At 52.3% G+C, this 17,358-nt stretch overlaps 5 protein-coding genes across 5 annotated transcripts; 3 read left to right on the top strand and 2 right to left on the bottom strand.

Moving 5' to 3' along the window:
* Positions 1–3,388: 3,388 nt before the first annotated feature.
* On the top strand, positions 3,389–4,982 carry NECHADRAFT_89759 (uncharacterized protein; the record flags this gene model as incomplete). Its single annotated transcript, XM_003049600.1, has 3 exons — positions 3,389–4,414; positions 4,464–4,613; positions 4,671–4,982. The coding sequence occupies 3 exons, from the start codon at positions 3,389–3,391 to the stop codon at positions 4,980–4,982; spliced, it is 1,488 nt and encodes a 495-aa protein (XP_003049646.1).
* A 1,072-nt stretch (positions 4,983–6,054) lies between these two features.
* Positions 6,055–7,035, top strand: NECHADRAFT_65220 (uncharacterized protein). The gene is made up of 4 exons (XM_003049601.1): positions 6,055–6,154; positions 6,325–6,529; positions 6,597–6,692; positions 6,749–7,035. Exons 1-4 carry the CDS (start codon positions 6,152–6,154, stop codon positions 6,781–6,783), a joined length of 339 nt encoding a protein of 112 aa, XP_003049647.1. The 5' UTR covers positions 6,055–6,151; the 3' UTR covers positions 6,784–7,035.
* Positions 7,036–7,646: 611 nt separating this feature from the next.
* On the bottom strand, positions 7,647–8,553 carry NECHADRAFT_74252 (uncharacterized protein; the record flags this gene model as incomplete). The annotated part of the gene is made up of 5 exons (XM_003049820.1): positions 7,647–7,919; positions 7,970–8,041; positions 8,096–8,151; positions 8,205–8,421; positions 8,485–8,553. 5 exons carry the CDS (start codon positions 8,551–8,553, stop codon positions 7,647–7,649), a joined length of 687 nt encoding a protein of 228 aa, XP_003049866.1.
* A 793-nt stretch (positions 8,554–9,346) lies between these two features.
* On the bottom strand, positions 9,347–10,758 carry NECHADRAFT_74253 (uncharacterized protein; the record flags this gene model as incomplete). The annotated part of the gene is made up of 6 exons (XM_003049821.1): positions 9,347–10,042; positions 10,092–10,163; positions 10,212–10,267; positions 10,332–10,563; positions 10,627–10,701; positions 10,756–10,758. The coding sequence occupies 6 exons, from the start codon at positions 10,756–10,758 to the stop codon at positions 9,347–9,349; spliced, it is 1,134 nt and encodes a 377-aa protein (XP_003049867.1).
* Positions 10,759–12,709: 1,951 nt separating this feature from the next.
* Positions 12,710–16,864, top strand: NECHADRAFT_56998 (uncharacterized protein). The gene is made up of 7 exons (XM_003049602.1): positions 12,710–12,887; positions 12,947–13,613; positions 13,663–13,899; positions 13,949–14,716; positions 14,764–15,590; positions 15,640–16,373; positions 16,431–16,864. Exons 1-7 carry the CDS (start codon positions 12,749–12,751, stop codon positions 16,764–16,766), a joined length of 3,708 nt encoding a protein of 1,235 aa, XP_003049648.1. The 5' UTR covers positions 12,710–12,748; the 3' UTR covers positions 16,767–16,864.
* Positions 16,865–17,358: the final 494 nt, after the last annotated feature.

Raw genomic sequence — 17,358 nt, forward strand, 5'->3', positions numbered from 1 at the left:
TGGGGGAGAAACTAATCCTTAACCAGACAAGCATCTCCGCTCTCCTGTTCAGCTCGTCCAACCCGTTACTGAACGTCTACCCTAGAGAATTTCGAGAATCTCAAAAAGTTTATTCACAGGCACGTTTGATCCCTCATGCAATCCTTATCGTGTGCTTGGCATGTATCAAATTCTGTGACGTGTCTTGGGCGTACATAATGGCACATTGAGGGCGTCAGGGGCTTTTGACTGGATTGTGCCTGTCGTGGATTGTCGTGGCCCGCATCTCATCTGGATGAATGTAACAGAAGAAACTGGTCTAGAACTTCCATGGCTGGAACAAAAGCAGGCACGTAGAGCCACATGTCATTGCCCAGATCTCCAGTTGGTCGCTTTCGAGATAAAGACAGACTTTGCGGGTGCTTAAGCATGCGGCTCTGGTATCCAAGTCCCAGTCAACTCTACGCACATGTCTTCATCAACGGGGTCCAGTATGAAGGTCTCCTCCACAAAGCCAAGGGCGAATGGACATCGAGCGCCGATCCACCATGCAATTAACTAAGGTAGCCAGGGGCATGGGACCCGGGCAATGCGACTGAACATCGACATCCGACAGGTCGCAAGCTGGGCTAGTTCATGGCCAATTCATTGCCAGTTCACACGTACATTTCGGATGCACAGGAAGCTCCCACGATTTTTTTCTCTCTATCTCCAGGGTCCAAGGATGGGTCGCCACAGATCCATTGGGTGACCACAAGCTAATTACGTAGCCTCATGGGGTTGACCAGACGCCTGTCTTGTGACACGAGATGGAGGGTGCCCGGGAGGCTTGCTGAGGCTCACGAGTTTCCCTGCTGATCCCTGTCGTGTTCTGAGAAACGTAGGTAATGCCGACCGAGAACCATCAAGAACCTCATCATCACCAGAGAAAGGCGCAAGGGTTCTGACGGATTTGGGATGGTGGCAAGAGGTCTTCCAACCGGCCACAGCGGGTATGTAGGTCTCTCGACTGGTCAATTCTGAGGGGCCCACGATGCATGGAGACATCACTGATCCAGGCGCCAACACGGCCAATCATGCCGTTTGGACAGGACGTATCTTCCTGGACTGACAAGGTTGATGGCCCTTTCTACGTGTCTCAGTCTCTTTGACCACGGACTTGAGCATTCGGGATGGCTGAAAATGTGCTTTTTGCTGGGAGTCTTCATCTCCATGCTATGGAGATTCGGCGTTGCTAACGGAGCAACAGTAATGCATCGACGAGAGCTTCGGGCCTCAGTACAAATCGGAAGAGGGCGCTTCAATGAAACATGCACAAGAGGACCTTCGCAGGACACACTATCAGCACACCACCAGACCTCGTCGGGACTGCATCTACCCGTGTAGGCGGGTCAAGAAACAAATGAGACAGCCCAGGGCAAAGTACCTCGAACTCTCTCAAAGGCTGCTGTTTTCTGACAACATAATTCACATAAAAATAGCAAAAAATAGGGAAAAGATAGTGTTCAAAGATCAAGCCCTAGGTGCTTGACGTATTATTCTAGCATCTCACTGCAGCTTCATACACATTCCTATGGGATGAAAAGCTGATGTCTATGTACCGGTGTCTCATTTTTTCTTGACCCTTGTGCCCTGGCACCTGGCACCCATGATGTTGCCACAAGGAAACTGGGAACAGAGTGTGAGTGCGCCCAGGCATTCTCGGACAGCAGACAGCGGACAGCAGGGAGCACGGCTGAAAAGCCGGGGAGAGCTTGGAGCATGGAGCAGCTGGTATGGGCAAGCTCTCCCATTTCTTCTCGGCCCTGCTAACGAAAGCCCGTGAAAGCCGTGGCTGAGAGTCTATCTCAACCTAGCGGGCGCCAGGTCTCCGGATTGAACCCACATCATGAGTCCCCTTAACATGCGAGCTCGACTCATGAGCGGCGCATCAGAGAGCTGGGACGCAGACACTGTAGACCCGGCAAGGGGACATCGTGGAGCACAGACGTCGCAAAAGTCAAGCTGCTGTCCCCTTTGCCCTCTCCCGCGACCAAGTCAACATCCTCCCGCAGTCAGTTATTGCTACTTAAGCCTGGGGCAGGGGTCCTAGGCGCCGCACCGAGCATGGGCGGGCCACGGGCGACCATAGGACAGGGTGGTTAAGATGAGTTTGGCGGGCACCATTATTAGCGGAGATGAGAGACAAGGGGAGAGATAGAGTGGTATTGTGAGGGGGGTGTTTGTGAAGAATGCACACTGTGCTTTACGTGACTAGCAACACAAATGGTACAGTGCGTATAACGCAGTCTCAGAACAACCCCAATACTATACTATCCTTCGCCGAGGGCTAATCTCAACCAAAACTCCACTCACACCTCCTCTCCCACCCACCCCAGTCAAGCCCAGTCGAGCCCCGTCCCGTTCGGCCATCCTCTCACAGTTCACACAGTCTCTCGACGTCCCAGTGTCCCTGCCGCTCAGCGTTTCCAGCGGATGTTCCCCCCGGCTTCCAGCACGTCTCCCGCTGCTCCCACCGCGCCCGTCCAGCCTTCCAAATCCAACCTTCAGCCTTCAGGTAGGGAGTCTCCAGAGACCGGGCAGTTTTACCACTTACCCCCCTGCGCGCGCTCCCAGCCTTGATCTTCCAATTTCCTCTTCCTCCCCCAAGTGCCCAGCCCAAGACCCAATCTACGTTTTAAAGGCAATCATCTCGCTTGCGCGCCAGGTCCTCCCTCTCAGCCTCCGATCCGCCCTGCTTCTCGTCTCCGTCCTCCGCCCGCCCTCCGTTCTTCCTCCTCCTCACCGAGCTCCATCCCCGACCGACGCAACCCCCGAACAGGTTTCCCGTTTGCGGCAGTCTCTTGACGAGTCACTCATTCGCTCCGGTTCTCCCTTTGGTTACCTTTCGCTTCATTCACTCGCACCTTTTGCCTTGATACAACCTTCAGCCACCGCTTGCCTCGGCCCAAACGCGCTGCAATTTCCCACCAACTTTGCCCCCTCTGCGTTCTGAAGCCCTTCGCTTCCTTCATCGACGCCAGATCGAACTGTCTCGCCTCCTCCCGCGTTCCGGGCCTCTGTAGGCCATCTACAAAGAATTAGGGGCTGTTGATTTAGGACTGGTTTTGTGTGTGGACGTGGTCGACGACGTGAGTTGCCATCATCCCTTGCGCGATCCTGGTAGCCCCCTGCGCGGTTTCTGGTTGCTATATGCTCGTGACAACACGGGAACAGTATTGTCTCCTTGGCGACATTGTCGCGACCAGTTTGAAGACTGTGCTGGGATGATATTGGTGTGAGCTGGTGACTACGACGTCTGCGCGCTCTTGGATGTGGTACTCCATCCGGCTGCTGACGGCTCCCAATCGCTGCTTGGAAATCAACTTCTGCTAGACATTCACTGACGGGCTTCAAGCAAACAGCAAACATGTCCGACAAGCCGCAGACTCCCAACGACGAAATCCAACTTCAGTCAAACTCCGCCGACACTGAGATGGGCAAGGACAAGGATCTACTGTCACCAGAAGATGGGTCAAGCTCCAAGAAAGGCCGTGGGCTCCTCCAAGTTCCCTCGAGATCATCGTCACAGCGGAACCAATCGTCACCAACATCTACGGGTTTGAGTGGGGCGACCGTCAGCGACCCCCGGAACAGCATCGGAAGCCGATCGAAAGACTCCAAAGGTAGCCTCCGGGGGCGACGACGGAATGGAAGCACGTCTAGCAACCGGACTGGCGGCGAAACCGAACCCACAAACACCCCTGTAAACACCCAGCCAAGCTCTCCCGTTGCTCCCCCCCAGAAGAAGAAGAGAGGTGGTCTGCTCTCGTTCCTTGGATGTTGCGTCACACCCGAGGGCCCCAACGGCGGCGAGGAAAACAACGAAAACGTGCACAAGCTGGACAAACTGCCTCAGCGGCCAACATCTGCTAGGTCGCGAACCAACACTCCCCAGGAGCAGCCCAAGCCAGCTCCTGAGAAAGAAGCCCAACCAGCCGCCCCCACACTAGAGCCCAAGGACGAGCCTACTTCATCTGGCAGCACCAACGACGAGATTACAGTGGCAGAGCGAGAAAACAGGGAGTCGAAGCAATCGATTCCCCCCGCCGTCACGGTGGAGCCACCCAAGCCATCTCCAGCAGACGAGGAGCCCAAGGAGCAAGGCAACAAGACGACCGACACCGGTGACGTTGATATGCGAGATGCTCCCGTCGATGAGGCCGAAGAAGTGCAGGTAGCCCCTGCAGCCGAAGAACCACCCCAAAGCACGATACCTCCTCCACCTCCACCCCCAGGTCCGGGTCCCTCTGCCGTGGCACCCGTTCCATTCCCCGAAGGCCCATCGGCGCCCGAGCCGCAGAAGTGGTTGCTTCCCCCGATTGCGCCCGAGCACAAGGGCCGGAAATGTCTGGTTCTTGACCTAGACGAAACTCTGGTCCATAGCTCCTTTAAGGTATGTCTTGTGACGGTCTATCGTATGGCATGCGCTAATTATTTGACAGATTCTGCATCAGGCCGACTTCACCATCCCTGTCGAGATTGAGGGTAACTACCACAACGTCTATGTGATAAAGCGACCAGGCGTCGATGAGTTCATGAAGCGAGTTGGCGAGCTGTACGAGGTTGTAGTGTTCACAGCGTCTGTCTCTAAGGTGAGTCTTATCAGATCTCCGCAATGGTTCGACTAGTACTAATGTAATGATCTGCAGTATGGAGACCCTTTGCTGGACCAGCTCGACATCCACAAAGTCGTCCACCACAGACTCTTCCGAGAGAGCTGCTATAACCACCAAGGCAACTATGTCAAGGATCTCTCTCAAGTCGGACGAGATCTCAAGGATACCATCATCATTGACAACTCACCAACGTCATACATCTTCCACCCCCAACACGCAGTTCCTATCAGCAGTTGGTTCTCCGATGCTCACGATAACGAGCTATTAGACTTGATACCCGTTCTTGAAGACCTGGCTGGCCCCAACGTGGCCGATGTCAGCCTTGTCCTCGACGTCACTCTCTAAAATACCCACCTTCACTTCTATTTTCTATGTCGAACTTTTTCCAACGATTCGAAACACACAACAACCCTTGATCTGCACAATTGCCATCATAGCGGAAGGCGTTTGGTTGAGAGCTTTCGTTTCCTGGTGTAGATGTACTATTGTCTAATGTTACATAATTGAGCGGTTGGAAGGAAACGGACCTCACCAACGAACTCAAACTTCCCCTCGACGCGAGGTTACCCGGCGAAACTCGGTTGGCATCAGCGCGGAGGTCCTCTGGAGCGGGCATTGCATTGCCATTACATCTCACGGATTCGGGGCAAAAGATGGATCAGCAACCAGAAGTAAAAGCAAGCAAGCACGGGACGATCATTGGTGGAAGAACAGGATCTTCTTCTCCCGGAGATGGACACGTGGTGTTTGAAAAGGACTATCTACCTATTTTTGTGCAAATACGCTGGCGGAGGAAGAAAAAGGAGGGCGAATTCTGCTGCGATGGGAGAAGAGGCCTCTGGACCATGCACGGGGGTTAGAGGAACGGATAAGCATGTGTGAGAGGGAGTCCCGTGTGTGGATGGGATAACCTGCCAGCGGCGAGGGGCGGGTTTTTTGCGATTCCATTTGTCTCATGGTTTGCGTCTTTGATTCTGCTTCTGTTTTTTTTTCTTGAATTATACATCACCTCATACATGCGAGTCTGCGAGCGGACTCGGAAGCGAGCAAGACAGCGTTTGTGCTGATCAGTAGGATCAGCGGGAGTAGAGTCCATAGTCATCTCTACCATACATAGCTATTGTCACTAAATTGTAAAACCCCCCCGACGCCTTTGTATCCCAGTGGTGAATCATGCTTGAACTCAGGAGCGCATCTCGGCCTTATCCGGTAGCCAGTCGCATGTCCCTTTGGTGGAGCATGCGCCGGTCGAGCTGCCACTTTGAAGCTTGGACGGAGTCCGGAAAAAAGAGGACCCGACCTCCCTGTTTTCTGGCGAAGGTGGCCTCAACTCCCTACCGACCCATTTACTGGGGAAGACGCCCATAATTTCGACGCAGCCCAGCCCGTCTCGACCTTTAATTCCAACCTTGACATTCTCTCCTTTTCGCGTCTCTAGCTTTATCGACTTTGGAATCCTGCAGCGGTTCCGTGTCAACTGTCCTTCCTAGGTCTCTTCGGTTTTCTTCTTCACAATGGTACGGAATCTGTCTTTTCTCTTTGGCCAGTCAATCGCACGTGGTCGCGATGCTACCATTGCTAGTGTCGCGAGCTGCTGGTGATGCGCTGCGACTTGAGTTCCTCCACACTGGGGGCTCTATCGCTATCTTGTCAATCAAGAGCTTCAATGCTGACTCCTGAGCTATAGTCTTCTCCTCGTCCCTCTTCCCCCGACAGCGGCGCTGCTGCCAGCGGTGCCAGCGTCGGCCGCCCCTCGTCCCCTGCCATCCCTGGCGGTCCCCGAACTGCTATCCGACGACGTGCTGCCGCCGATCAGAAGGAGAAGATTGCCAATGCGCGACCAAGCAGCACCCGTGCTGCCGGCGCCGGTGGCTCCTCCAGCACCATGCTGCGTATGTTGCCCCTTTTCGTGTAAAGGAGGTTAGAGCATTTGGGACAGGTTGTTAACATTCGATATAGGACTCTACACTGATGAGTCGCCCGGTCTGAAGGTTGACCCCGTTGTTGTTCTGATTCTCTCTCTGGTCTTCATCTTCAGTGTTGTCGCCCTTCACAGTACGTCCATATCTGTCCTCACATGAGCCAAGAACGACACCTAACCCTTTCAACAGTTATTGCCAAGATTACTCGAAAATTCTCTAGCTAATTGCACCACCCATAACCGATGAGGAGGAATCAACGAAGAAGGGAGGCGCTTTAGTGGGCGTAGGCTTTTTACATCTGGGATGTTTGAGGATGCGCAAATCTAACAAATGGAGTGAGGGGGAGGATAATACGGCCATACCGGAAACTTTTTTTGTCGTTTGTTGAATTGCTGCGGGTTATGAGATAAAGCCTTTGTATTATATCAGCAAAAGGGAACCCAGACGGCAATCTGGACTTTTTCTGTTTTCGCGCGCTTTGATGGTGTCTTGGTTCGTGCTGAGATGGTGATGTCTACTTGGCCTTCCTGACAGCTGGGTGCTTGTTTGTGACTGAAAATACCAAAGCAGTTCGGACTGGGTTACATGATACGTCATGTTCACAACTGGATGAGGAGACTGGTGGTACCTAATACCGCATTTGACAGGCGAAAGAGGTCTGAAAGGATCCCACATACGCTCATCATCGATTTGCTAGCCAGGTATTACGACGGTACATGTATAAGAACCACACAAACTCAGCCAAACCACATCCAACCCAGTGCTTCATCTACTGCACCCTAAACAGAAACCCCATTAAGCAGCTCGGCCATGTAAGTCTTCATGGTCAGCTCCAAGAGACCCTCATGAGTTCCCTAGCTGTGTAGCCCCTGAGGGCATTCCCTGGCCAAAAGGGTTCAAAGTGATGGGTCGATCTGGATATGGGTCAGTGCAAGGGCCTTTTCGCATCTTGAGCTCGACTTACATGACTAGGTAAAAATATGAGCATAGAACGCCGCCCATGAAAGGAAGTGTCATGTGTGGTAGAAACGGTTCAGTCCATCTCGAGACCAAGCATCATCTCAACTGGCTGATGGACACTGTCGCCTCATCGAGTGGCCCGGGCGAACGCCTCCATCCCATTCAGGACACGCTGCAGGAGCTGGTTGTTCTTAGCGACTAGCTCATTGTTGCGAGATACTGCGGCACAAATGTCATCTGCTGGAGCTTGCTGGAGCGGCTGAGGAGACTGGGATGGCTCTGGAGAGGGAGCCGCGCCTTGGTCAATGGCCGAGGGAGGGTTGGGCACAAAAACAGGATTCTGCCGGACCCCATGGACAGCCTCCTTGGCCTCGGAGACAAGTACGTTCCAGTTGAGAACCTTGGTTGATTAGTTTTGTGGTTTATAGATACTTGTCGGGGATGGCTTACTGGCTCGCCGTTGATCAGGCGACTTGCTGCCTCCTGAATGACATGCGCATGAGGCAACGCCGCCTCAGGAACCTCCAGAAAACTTAGCACATGGACAAAGAAATGACGCCGAGAAAGAGTACTTACTGGGAGGCACTTGCGTCCGACTTTGGCACAGGCGAAGCATGCGACGGCGTTGGGTGCTGGATGAAAGAACAATCAACTTGAGTTCACAGACAAGGAGGGAGGCACAAACACTCTTGAGAGCGGCAGACAGCAACAGGGCCGTTCTGATCCATTCTGTTGATACAGGAAGCGCATGTGACTTCGCGAGGTTCGTCTTGGGGCCTCATGTTGCGTCTCTGTCTGGTGCGACGAGGCACCGTGCTTTGAGTGATGCCGCTATTCGCGACGCTTGGCGCGTGTTCATCAAACTCGCTCCCGCTGTCGTCAAAGCCATCAAAAGGAGGCGCCTATAAGGATGGAATACGTCAAGTCGGAGTTAGGAGGACACGGGATGAGTTGATGGTACTCACGAATCTCATGGCAGTGTGACTGATGCGCCGAGCAGCGAGCTGGCTAGCAAGTCTCCCATTTCCACTCATGGTTGAATCGATGATGAGATCTTGTTAGATGACGAAGTTGGATAGATGAAAGTAGTTGTACGGGGTGATGATGTGAGGTTGTAGGCGCGCCGTGTTGAGACGCGAGTGAGGAGTGGTAAGGAGAAGGGAGAGAGGAGAGAGAGGGGGGAACAAGGTGCCAAAAACGTAGTGTTTAATGGTCCCCGATACTGAGATAATCTTGGGACGGGCCTTGCGGTGCCGTCCCGTTAATCGACTACTCAGCTAGTGGGGATATGTTTGATTCCCCTGATTGCTCTCTGCAGCTGGTCAGTGAATTACTATGATATCTGTGTGGATATTGGGAACTTGGGGATGCAGAAAACACCCTATGGAGACTCTTTGAATGCAAAGAGACAATCCCTACTCAACTGATGTGTTAAGTTGCGGCTATGAGACTTAGCTAGATATATTGACACCGCGCTTCTGCTATAGCTCATTATGATGATACCACTTGGTTTTACAACATGGGCCGTATGACGGATGGTCATATCGTAACTTCACCCCTGGCTGAACACTCTCAAGCAACCAGCAAGGCCGTTTATGACTGACCGTCCAATAGAGCCAAGTGCCCATGGACGAGGACTGAGTTCACTACGGGAACTATCCTAACATGATGACACATCCTCAATATGCCCTGGTGTTGTAGTCCAACTACCCTCTCACTTCCACGTAACCCTCCAGTTCCACCTCAAAAGTGACCAAGATCACCAAACGATGCTTTTCAACAAATCGGTCAGCTTCATGTCACCAAACTATCAACTTGGGAGGAACCTTACGTCTGCTTATCACACAGAGTCCGCTGCTCGTTCAACAGCTTCTGCAGCAACTTCTTGCTCTGGACATTGTCTTCGTGAAGAACCTCCAGGCTGCTCTTGAGGCCTTCCATGATCTCGCAGAGATCGGCCACAACGTCGGTGTTGCGGTCGATGGCGGAGATGATCTTATCAGCGGAAGAAAACTCGGGAGTGAGCTGGATCGGATCCTGAACGTCGTCGCTTTCGTCATCACAGTCGTTGTCGATTTCGGAAGTAGGGGTGGTCTCGATGCCTAGGACCTTGTCGCTGTCGCTGTCGCTGTCATCGCCCCAGTTGGTGTTGCGTTTGCTATCCCAAGTGGTGTTCCAGCGGGCGACGCCGGTGTCGTCCCAGTCGGGCCTGTTGTTGCCGGCCTGGCTGGTGTCGGCATTGACATTGACGTTCTCATTGACGTTCCAGTTGGTGCTGCTGTCGTCATTCCAGTAGGTCTTAGCAATGTTGACCTGGTTGGCGTTGGCGTTGACATCGATGTTGTCGCTGCCGCCCCATCCGGTTTTGCCATTGTGGACCTGGTTGACTTTGCCATTGGCGACCTCCTCAACATGGTTGTTTCCGTCCCAGTAGTTGTTCGTATCCTGGCGGGGGAACGAGGGAAGTCTTGCTTTCAGAAGGGCGAGGTCGACTCTGTTGCAGAGATTCTTCCAGTCCGTGTTCTATGATCGTGTCAGATATAAGCATGAAAAAGGTGGATAAAGAGTTTACCTCGTGGCCCTCATCCATCTTGCGCGCACAAGTCTGGAGCTCGTAGACTGCTTTGAAGGCAGCCTCAGGAACCTACAGAGTCAGTCATCGCGGAAAAGGAGAACCAAACGGAAAGCGCACCTCTTCACATTCAATTCCTCTGACAACACAGCAAAAGCATTCTCCGTTTGCGTTAGCTGAAGGAAAACTAAGTCAGTGGCTTTCAAGTGTAGTTGATGTTGTGGGAGAGGAGTATCGTACCCAGGCGATCGCGGCAGAGGCCACGGAACCCGCCAACCATCATGTGGATCGTACACCCAAGACAAGGCACTTCGCGAGGGGGACCGGGGGGCTGGAAGGGAGAGTACCCTGGGGCGTACGGGTACTCTGGGGAGTACAGGTCCCTGAAGTCCTTGCGGGCATTGCGTTCGGCGAACGCAGGCGATACTGTACCGTACTCGCGCTCATTGATCTTATCGGTTGGGAGGTCGACCTGTTAGGGAGGAAGTGGTTAAAGAGAGACTGACACTGTTGGAGAACGTGTTGGAAGACTTACAACGGTGAAATCCCTACCAGTCACGACGTTGTTCGCCTCGGAAGGGGGCTCTGGGTCCCACGAGCCCCAGGGAGCCTGTCAGATAGACATTAGAGGGCGACGAGGAACTTGGGTAATGGGAAACTGTACCATGATGATGGGTTTCTTCGAAGAGAGTCTTGTGAAATGTATCAAAGACCTTTCGGACACCCGCTCAGTAAGCAGATGTTGTCGGATTGCCCAGTGTTGCTGGTGAGAAGAGAGTAATGAGGAGTGTTGAAGGTGTTTTCCTCGAGAGTGTTGAGATGAGGAATGTTGGAGGAGGAAAGATGCTGAAAGTCAAGATGCTTCAGGCTTTAAATAGTTTGTGCTGGTAGGCAGCCCCTCGGTGACCCTCATGTTTGTGAATCACTGTCGTTTCTGTTTGGTGACAGTGATTCGGAGCAAGTTGCGACGCGTTGCTATACAATCAGTGATCAGTCAAACAATCACAGGCACAGACCAAAACAGTAATATTCAACAGTGGCCAACAGTCTCAGCAGAAACCTTTCGGATTGAGAGAGCAAGGGTACGTAGCTCTTGAATAAAGTCCAACACCCATAAGCTACATATTGGCTATCGTCATCCTGAATAATGACCTCCGAGTAGGTTTGTGAGTTTGTCTCAGAATAGGGAACACTCAAACATAATTTTGAACACATGGAAACAGGACCAGTGGCAGGGTGCACATTATCCATCGAAGCACTCGATGGCTTCTTGGAGGTAGACAAGCATCTGAGCTCGATGCTGTGCTGTTTAGTAAGTGAATCATGCTCTATGGAGATGTAGAGTGATCCACCAGGTGGCCGATGTGGTCACAGCCAAGTGATCCGACCTGCTTGGATATTTCCTAAAAACACCATCGACATAGCACAATACTTGCTTGTTTTTGAGTGATCCGTGTGGTGATCGCTTCCATTTTCGCCATGAGATCTTGAACATAATAATTCACTATGCCAACGGCTAAGGTGGAAGATACCGTTCAACAGGTACCAAAGCAAACCGGGCCTTATTGCTGCACGACAGACCTGCTCACTGTGAAGTTTAGTCTCTCAAAGTGAACCTGAGGTCTGGTGTGGGTAGAACTCTGAGCCACCTGTGGTTGGGTTTGGGCTGATAAGCACCTATAGCCCGACGACGGTTGAATCACTTCCACCAACATTTATCAAGGATCTTCTGAGAGCGAAGTACACTGTGACAGTAAGAGGTGTTCAGCAAGAGAAACTGCCTGCCATTGACCGGCGGCATTGCCATGAATGGGACAAGAGCGAGAAAAGGCATTGTGGAGATATTAGTCAAGTGATTCATGAACAGAAAGACCTCGGTTGACCGGTTGGCAACACCCTGATCACAAGGCGAACCGATGGCGATCCGAGTCTCGAGGTCCCTGTCTAGTAGGTTGCCGTTATTCACAGTCCGTCTTGGCTCCGTATGAGCGATCAGATATGAAATGAATGACTTAAGCGAAGATGGAAGGTTGAGGAGAAGACGCGTCGTCGTTTGCGTGGTGGAGGTCTCTTTTGTAATACTCCGTGTCGGTGGTCCGTATCCGTATGCCGTACTCCGAGCGGAATATGTGTAATGATTCGCTGAATACGATAGCTTCGATGCGTGCCTGGGACACGATATCAGGCAACACTGAATCGCTTGTAAGAGCGTGATTTTGTATGATTGGCCACGTAATTACCGCAACAATGACCATCTTTGTGTGTCTTGAATTCGCACACCAGTGCGAGAGCGAGTCTGAGATATGCCCGCTATTAATAGCGTCTAAGCCCTTCTGGGATAGTGGATCGAGGACCAAGCTCCAGGGGGCGGCTTAGAGCTGGAGCTCGAATTTGTAGGGCTGACGTAGGAGGTTGATGCTACTCAGTTTCAAGTTCCCCCGCTATGAGACCTTCCTCCCTGCTCCACCATGAGAGCTTCATACAAGACCCCTCCACCTCCCACTTTGTAACCGCCCAGCTTCCTTGGATGCCAGGCTTCTACTACTCTTTCTTCCGCCAAACACTGCAAGCTCGTCGCCATGGCAGTCATGGACGAGAAGAAGGCTGCCGCTGCTGCTGCGAACCAGCAACAACAACAGGCTCTCCCCCGCAATGACATGGCAGATGCCCTTGTCTCGGATGGCTTTCAGTTGCCCGATATCGACCCTGGTGATGGCGCTCCACCGCCATATGGAGAGAGCCATGATCAAGTTCATTTCTCCCAGCCTGGTTTTGATGCTGGCGCCGAGGTGACGAGTATGTCCTAGCATGTGTGCAGCTATCATGGAAACATCCCACCTAACTGATGTCATTAGACGATGGCCGAGTCAATATCAACATCAACACCAAGAACAGGAGACTCGCTGATCTCCTTGCCCCGACTCTGCAAAGACAAGTCACCGCCGCCGAACCTGAGCCTTCTGTCCTTCCTCCTGCATACATCCCTCCAAGCCTCGGCGGCCTCCCAGGCCAGACACCGCCACCCAAGCTCAACGTCGTCGTACAGATTGTCGGTTCCCGAGGCGATGTCCAACCCTTTGTCGCCTTAGGCAAAGTACTCAAAGATACGTACGGACATCGAGTTCGAATTGCTACACATACTACATTTCAAACATTCGTCGAAGAAAATGGCCTCGAATTCTTTAATATCGGCGGTGACCCCGCTGAACTGATGGCTTTCATGGTCAAGCATCCTGGTTTGATGCCTGGCTTTGATGCTATTACGAGTGGCGAAGTGAGCAAGCGCCGAAAGGGTATCCAGGATATTCTCCTCGGCTGTTGGCGATCTTGCATAGAAGGAGGCGACGGCCTTGGACCACCCCCGACTCCTCATGCCAAGAATGCTCCTCTGGATGCTTCATTGGAGGTATCTGGCGCAGGTCAAGAGCCTTTTGTCGCTGATGCCATCATTGCGAACCCCCCTAGCTTTGCCCATGTTCACATTGCTGAAAAGATGGGAATCCCAGTACACATGATGTTTACGTGAGTTAGTCTATCATTTATGAAAGAGCACCTACTGATGGTGGTCTAGTATGCCTTGGTCGCCGACAAGGGCATTCCCTCACCCCTTGGCCAACATTCAATCCTCTAACACGGATGATATTATGACCAACTATATGTCTTACACACTTGTCGAGATGATGACTTGGCAAGGCCTGGGAGATGTTATCAACCGATTTCGAGAAAAAGCCCTCGATCTTCCTCCGCTTTCACTGATTTGGGCTCCTGGGCTACTGGCTAGGCTCCAGATCTCTTGGACATATTGTTGGTGAGTATATATACCGAATTTACTAAGAACACCTCTGACTTTAACTCAGGTCACCAGCTCTGATCCCAAAGCCCAATGATTGGGGTCGACATATCGATATTGCTGGCTTTTACTTTCTTAACTTAGCATCCTCCTACACACCAGATCCAGAACTTGAGGCATTCCTGCGAGACGGTCCACCTCCCGTTTATATCGGATTTGGCTCCATCGTCGTCGACGACCCCAACGCCATGACTGAAATGATATTCGAAGCAGTCAGGCTTGCGGGTGTACGAGCCCTGGTATCTAAGGGCTGGGGAGGACTCGGCGCTGAAGAACTTGGCATACCTGATGGTGTGTACATGCTGGGAAATGTGCCTCATGACTGGCTTTTCGAGCACGTCTCCTGTGTTGTCCACCACGGCGGCGCAGGAACTACTGCTGCTGGTATCAAAGCCGGGAAGCCCACGATTGTGGTTCCATTCTTTGGTGATCAGCAGTTCTGGGGTGCCATGATAGCAAGAGCTAACGCAGGTCCCGAGCCGGTTCCTTACAAGGCGTTGACGGCAGAGAAGCTGGCCGAGTCTATTCAATTCTGTCTTCGCCCTGAGACTTTGGAGCAAGCGAAAGCATTGGGCGCAAGGATTCGAGAAGAGAAGGGCACTGATGTGGGTGGAAAGAGCTTCCACGATCATCTGAACGTGGACAACTTGCGATGCTCCGTGTCACCGAGCCGTGCCGCGGCCTGGCGTGTAAGGAGGACTCAAGTGCGACTGAGCCCCTTTGCTGCTGCAGTTCTGGTCGATGACGGCTCACTTCAGTGGTCTGACCTTAAGCTGTAAGTCTCCCATCAATATCTGAAAGTGCCAAGCTAATCAAGAGCAGATATCGCCCGAACGAGTACAACACCGAGGACCAGCCGCCAGACCCCATCTCGGCCTGCACCATGTCCCTTGTCTCTGATCTTGGAGGCATCGGAATGGCCATTGCCGACATGCCTAGGGAGATCTTCCGAAGTATGCAACGGACTAAAGAACCTGAAGCTTCACAGGATCGGCCGCAAACCCCTGGGAAACCTGCAGCATCGCAGAGCGAAACCTCGTTGCTCACACCTCCGACAACCGAAACCGATTCGAAATTGACGCCTGCGCCTAGTGTTTCGGAAGCTGGAACCGCGAACTCGACGCTCGCCATTACTAGCCATTCTAATGCATCTCAGCCCACTTTGAGCGATGCTTCATCCACCTTCTCGGCTCCTCCTATGTCCCCAGGATCCTCAGGTTTCCAAGGCTCACCCTTTCAGAGACCTTCAAGAGACCAGCTGAAGCAAGCATTTGGTGGAGGCAATCGAGAACGGAGCTCCTCGCCAACAAACTACATGACCCTTAACGCGGCGGTAGGTACTGGCAAGGGAGTTGGTAGGATTGTGTCTACAGGCGCGAAGACGCCTATGAACTTTTGTCTGGGCCTTGCCAGAGGCTTCAGAAACATGCCACGACTTTACAATGACGACACTATACGGCCAGTTGAGAAAGTTACTGGCTTTGGTTCTGGAATCATGGTGGCTGGCAAGGAACTCGGCTATGGATTTTTTGACGGCGTCGCTGGTCTTGTCACACAACCTCTGAAAGGTGCTGAGAAGGAGGGAGTGCAAGGCTTGGTCAAAGGTTTTGGTAAAGGCATTGGTGGATTGGTCGCGAAGCCCGCAGCAGGTGAGTCGAATGAGGTGGAAATATTTGAGCTTATGCTGACTTGTTCAAGGTATCTGGGGAATTCCAGCCTACACGATGCAGGGAGTTCACGCCGAGATCAACAAATTCTTCACCAAAAGCGTTCACAACTACATCGTCTCATCACGAGCTGTTCAAGGTCAGCATGAGATGATGGAATCGAACCCTGAGGAGAGAGATGATGTTGTCAAACGCTGGAACAATGTCAAGTTCGACCTCAAGAACTTTTACGCCATGAAGAGAAAGGAGAAGGTGGCAGGCAAGCTCCCAGCAGACCCGCGGCCCACCAGCGGAGGAACTGATTCCACGTTTGATCGCCCACGTACTGGGTGGCTACACACAAGAAAGCTATCTTTTGATGAGAGGAAGAAGCTTCATGCTGAGAAGGAGACATGGAAGAAGGGTTATGTGGACGTCAAGATCCCACCACCGACAGCTAGCGACTCCTCGAGTATACAGACAAGCATGTCTGAAGATACCGAGCTCGAGAGAGCTATCCGGGCATCCGTTCTGGAGACTTCACGGGGAAATGCCGAGGAGGATGCTATGATCGAGGCGGCCATCCGAGAGAGCGTCAAGGCCGTACGACAAAAGGTCGAGTCAGAGCAGGCCCCACCACTTCCATTGAAGGACCCGTCTATATTCGCAGACGAAGACTACCAGATTACGGATGAGGAGTACCAGACTCTCATCGAGCAGGCTATTCAGCAGAGTCTCGTTGCCGATTCACAGCTACCCCAGGAATCTGGTTTCGTAGAACTGGATGTGGACACAGCTGTTCCCCCACCGGCTCCCCTCGCAAAACCACAACCACAGCCACAGCCACCAAACGATGAAGACGCCGAGCTGCAGCGTGCTATTGAAGCATCTAAGAACCCGCCACCTCTTCCTCCGAGAGATAACGACGAAGAAGACCTCGAACGCGCCATCGCCGCCTCCAAAGAAGCGATGGCAAAGGAGGCGAGTCAGAGGACCGAGGAGGAGATTGTTATGGAATATGTTAAGAAGCAGAGCTTGGCAGAGGAAGAGTACAGGCAGAAGATGATGAAAGGGAAAGGCAACGTAGATGAGGAGAATGAAGACGAGGAGCTGAGACGGGCGATGGAGGAGAGCTTGAAGATAAGCAAGGGGGACTATTCAGGCCCGTCAGGGGCTTGATGCTATACTGAACGATTGAATGATGTGATAGTTCTGTTTAGTTTTTTATTGCCGTAGGAGGCTAGGATACCCACGTTGCAACATGTATGGAAGAAGGGATTTCAAATTATTGCTCATTCTTGATCTATAAACCGTGCTGTTGGTGAACCATGTTTGAGAATACTAGTGATTGTACCGTAGCGGAAGTTGCTACTTGGAATCGACTAGAAGGCTAATGAGAAATAGCCACGTGAATGGTACTTTTGTGTGCTTGAGTTGTTGTTGGCGTGTTGGTGGCTGTTCAGGGGTATTCTCCTTTGTGTACCTCTCAGCCAAGTGAGGATTGGGTAAGGAAAAGGAGCTCGAGCCTTCTCCAACATGACGGCAGAACACAAAGAGACGCAGTGGCTTGAAGAATCCAAGTAAGAAGGTTCAGGTGTTGTTCACTCGAGGATTATGATGGGGCCACGCTGCTCAGTCGAGTATGCAAAACGTGCATGCTTGCTCAGACGTTGCGTACAGCATCAAAATCATGTTCCTGCCTATATGGCGAGAGAGAAGGCTTATACACTTACTTGTGTTTGCCTGTGTCGAGTTTATTCTGCGTGGACAA

The sequence above is a fragment of the Fusarium vanettenii genome (assembly GCF_000151355.1).
Source record: "Fusarium vanettenii 77-13-4 chromosome 1 genomic scaffold NECHAsca_8_chr1_1_0, whole genome shotgun sequence".
In the NCBI taxonomy this organism is placed as follows: Eukaryota; Fungi; Ascomycota; class Sordariomycetes; order Hypocreales; family Nectriaceae; genus Fusarium; species Fusarium vanettenii.

Bases quoted from the DNA above. Each gene is read 5' to 3' on its own strand.
- NECHADRAFT_56998 (XM_003049602.1), top strand. From the start codon at position 12,749: ATGGCAGATGCCCTTGTCTCGGATGGCTTTCAGTTGCCCGATATCGAC. The intron at 12,888-12,946 runs GTATGTCCTAGC...TGATGTCATTAG, and splicing joins TGCTGGCGCCGAGGTGACGA to ACGATGGCCGAGTCAATATC. The intron at 16,374-16,430 runs GTGGACACAGCT...CCACAGCCACAG, and splicing joins CTGGTTTCGTAGAACTGGAT to CCACCAAACGATGAAGACGC.
- NECHADRAFT_65220 (XM_003049601.1), top strand. The intron at 6,530-6,596 runs GTATGTTGCCCC...CATTCGATATAG, and splicing joins CTCCTCCAGCACCATGCTGC to GACTCTACACTGATGAGTCG. The intron at 6,693-6,748 runs GTACGTCCATAT...CCCTTTCAACAG, and splicing joins CAGTGTTGTCGCCCTTCACA to TTATTGCCAAGATTACTCGA.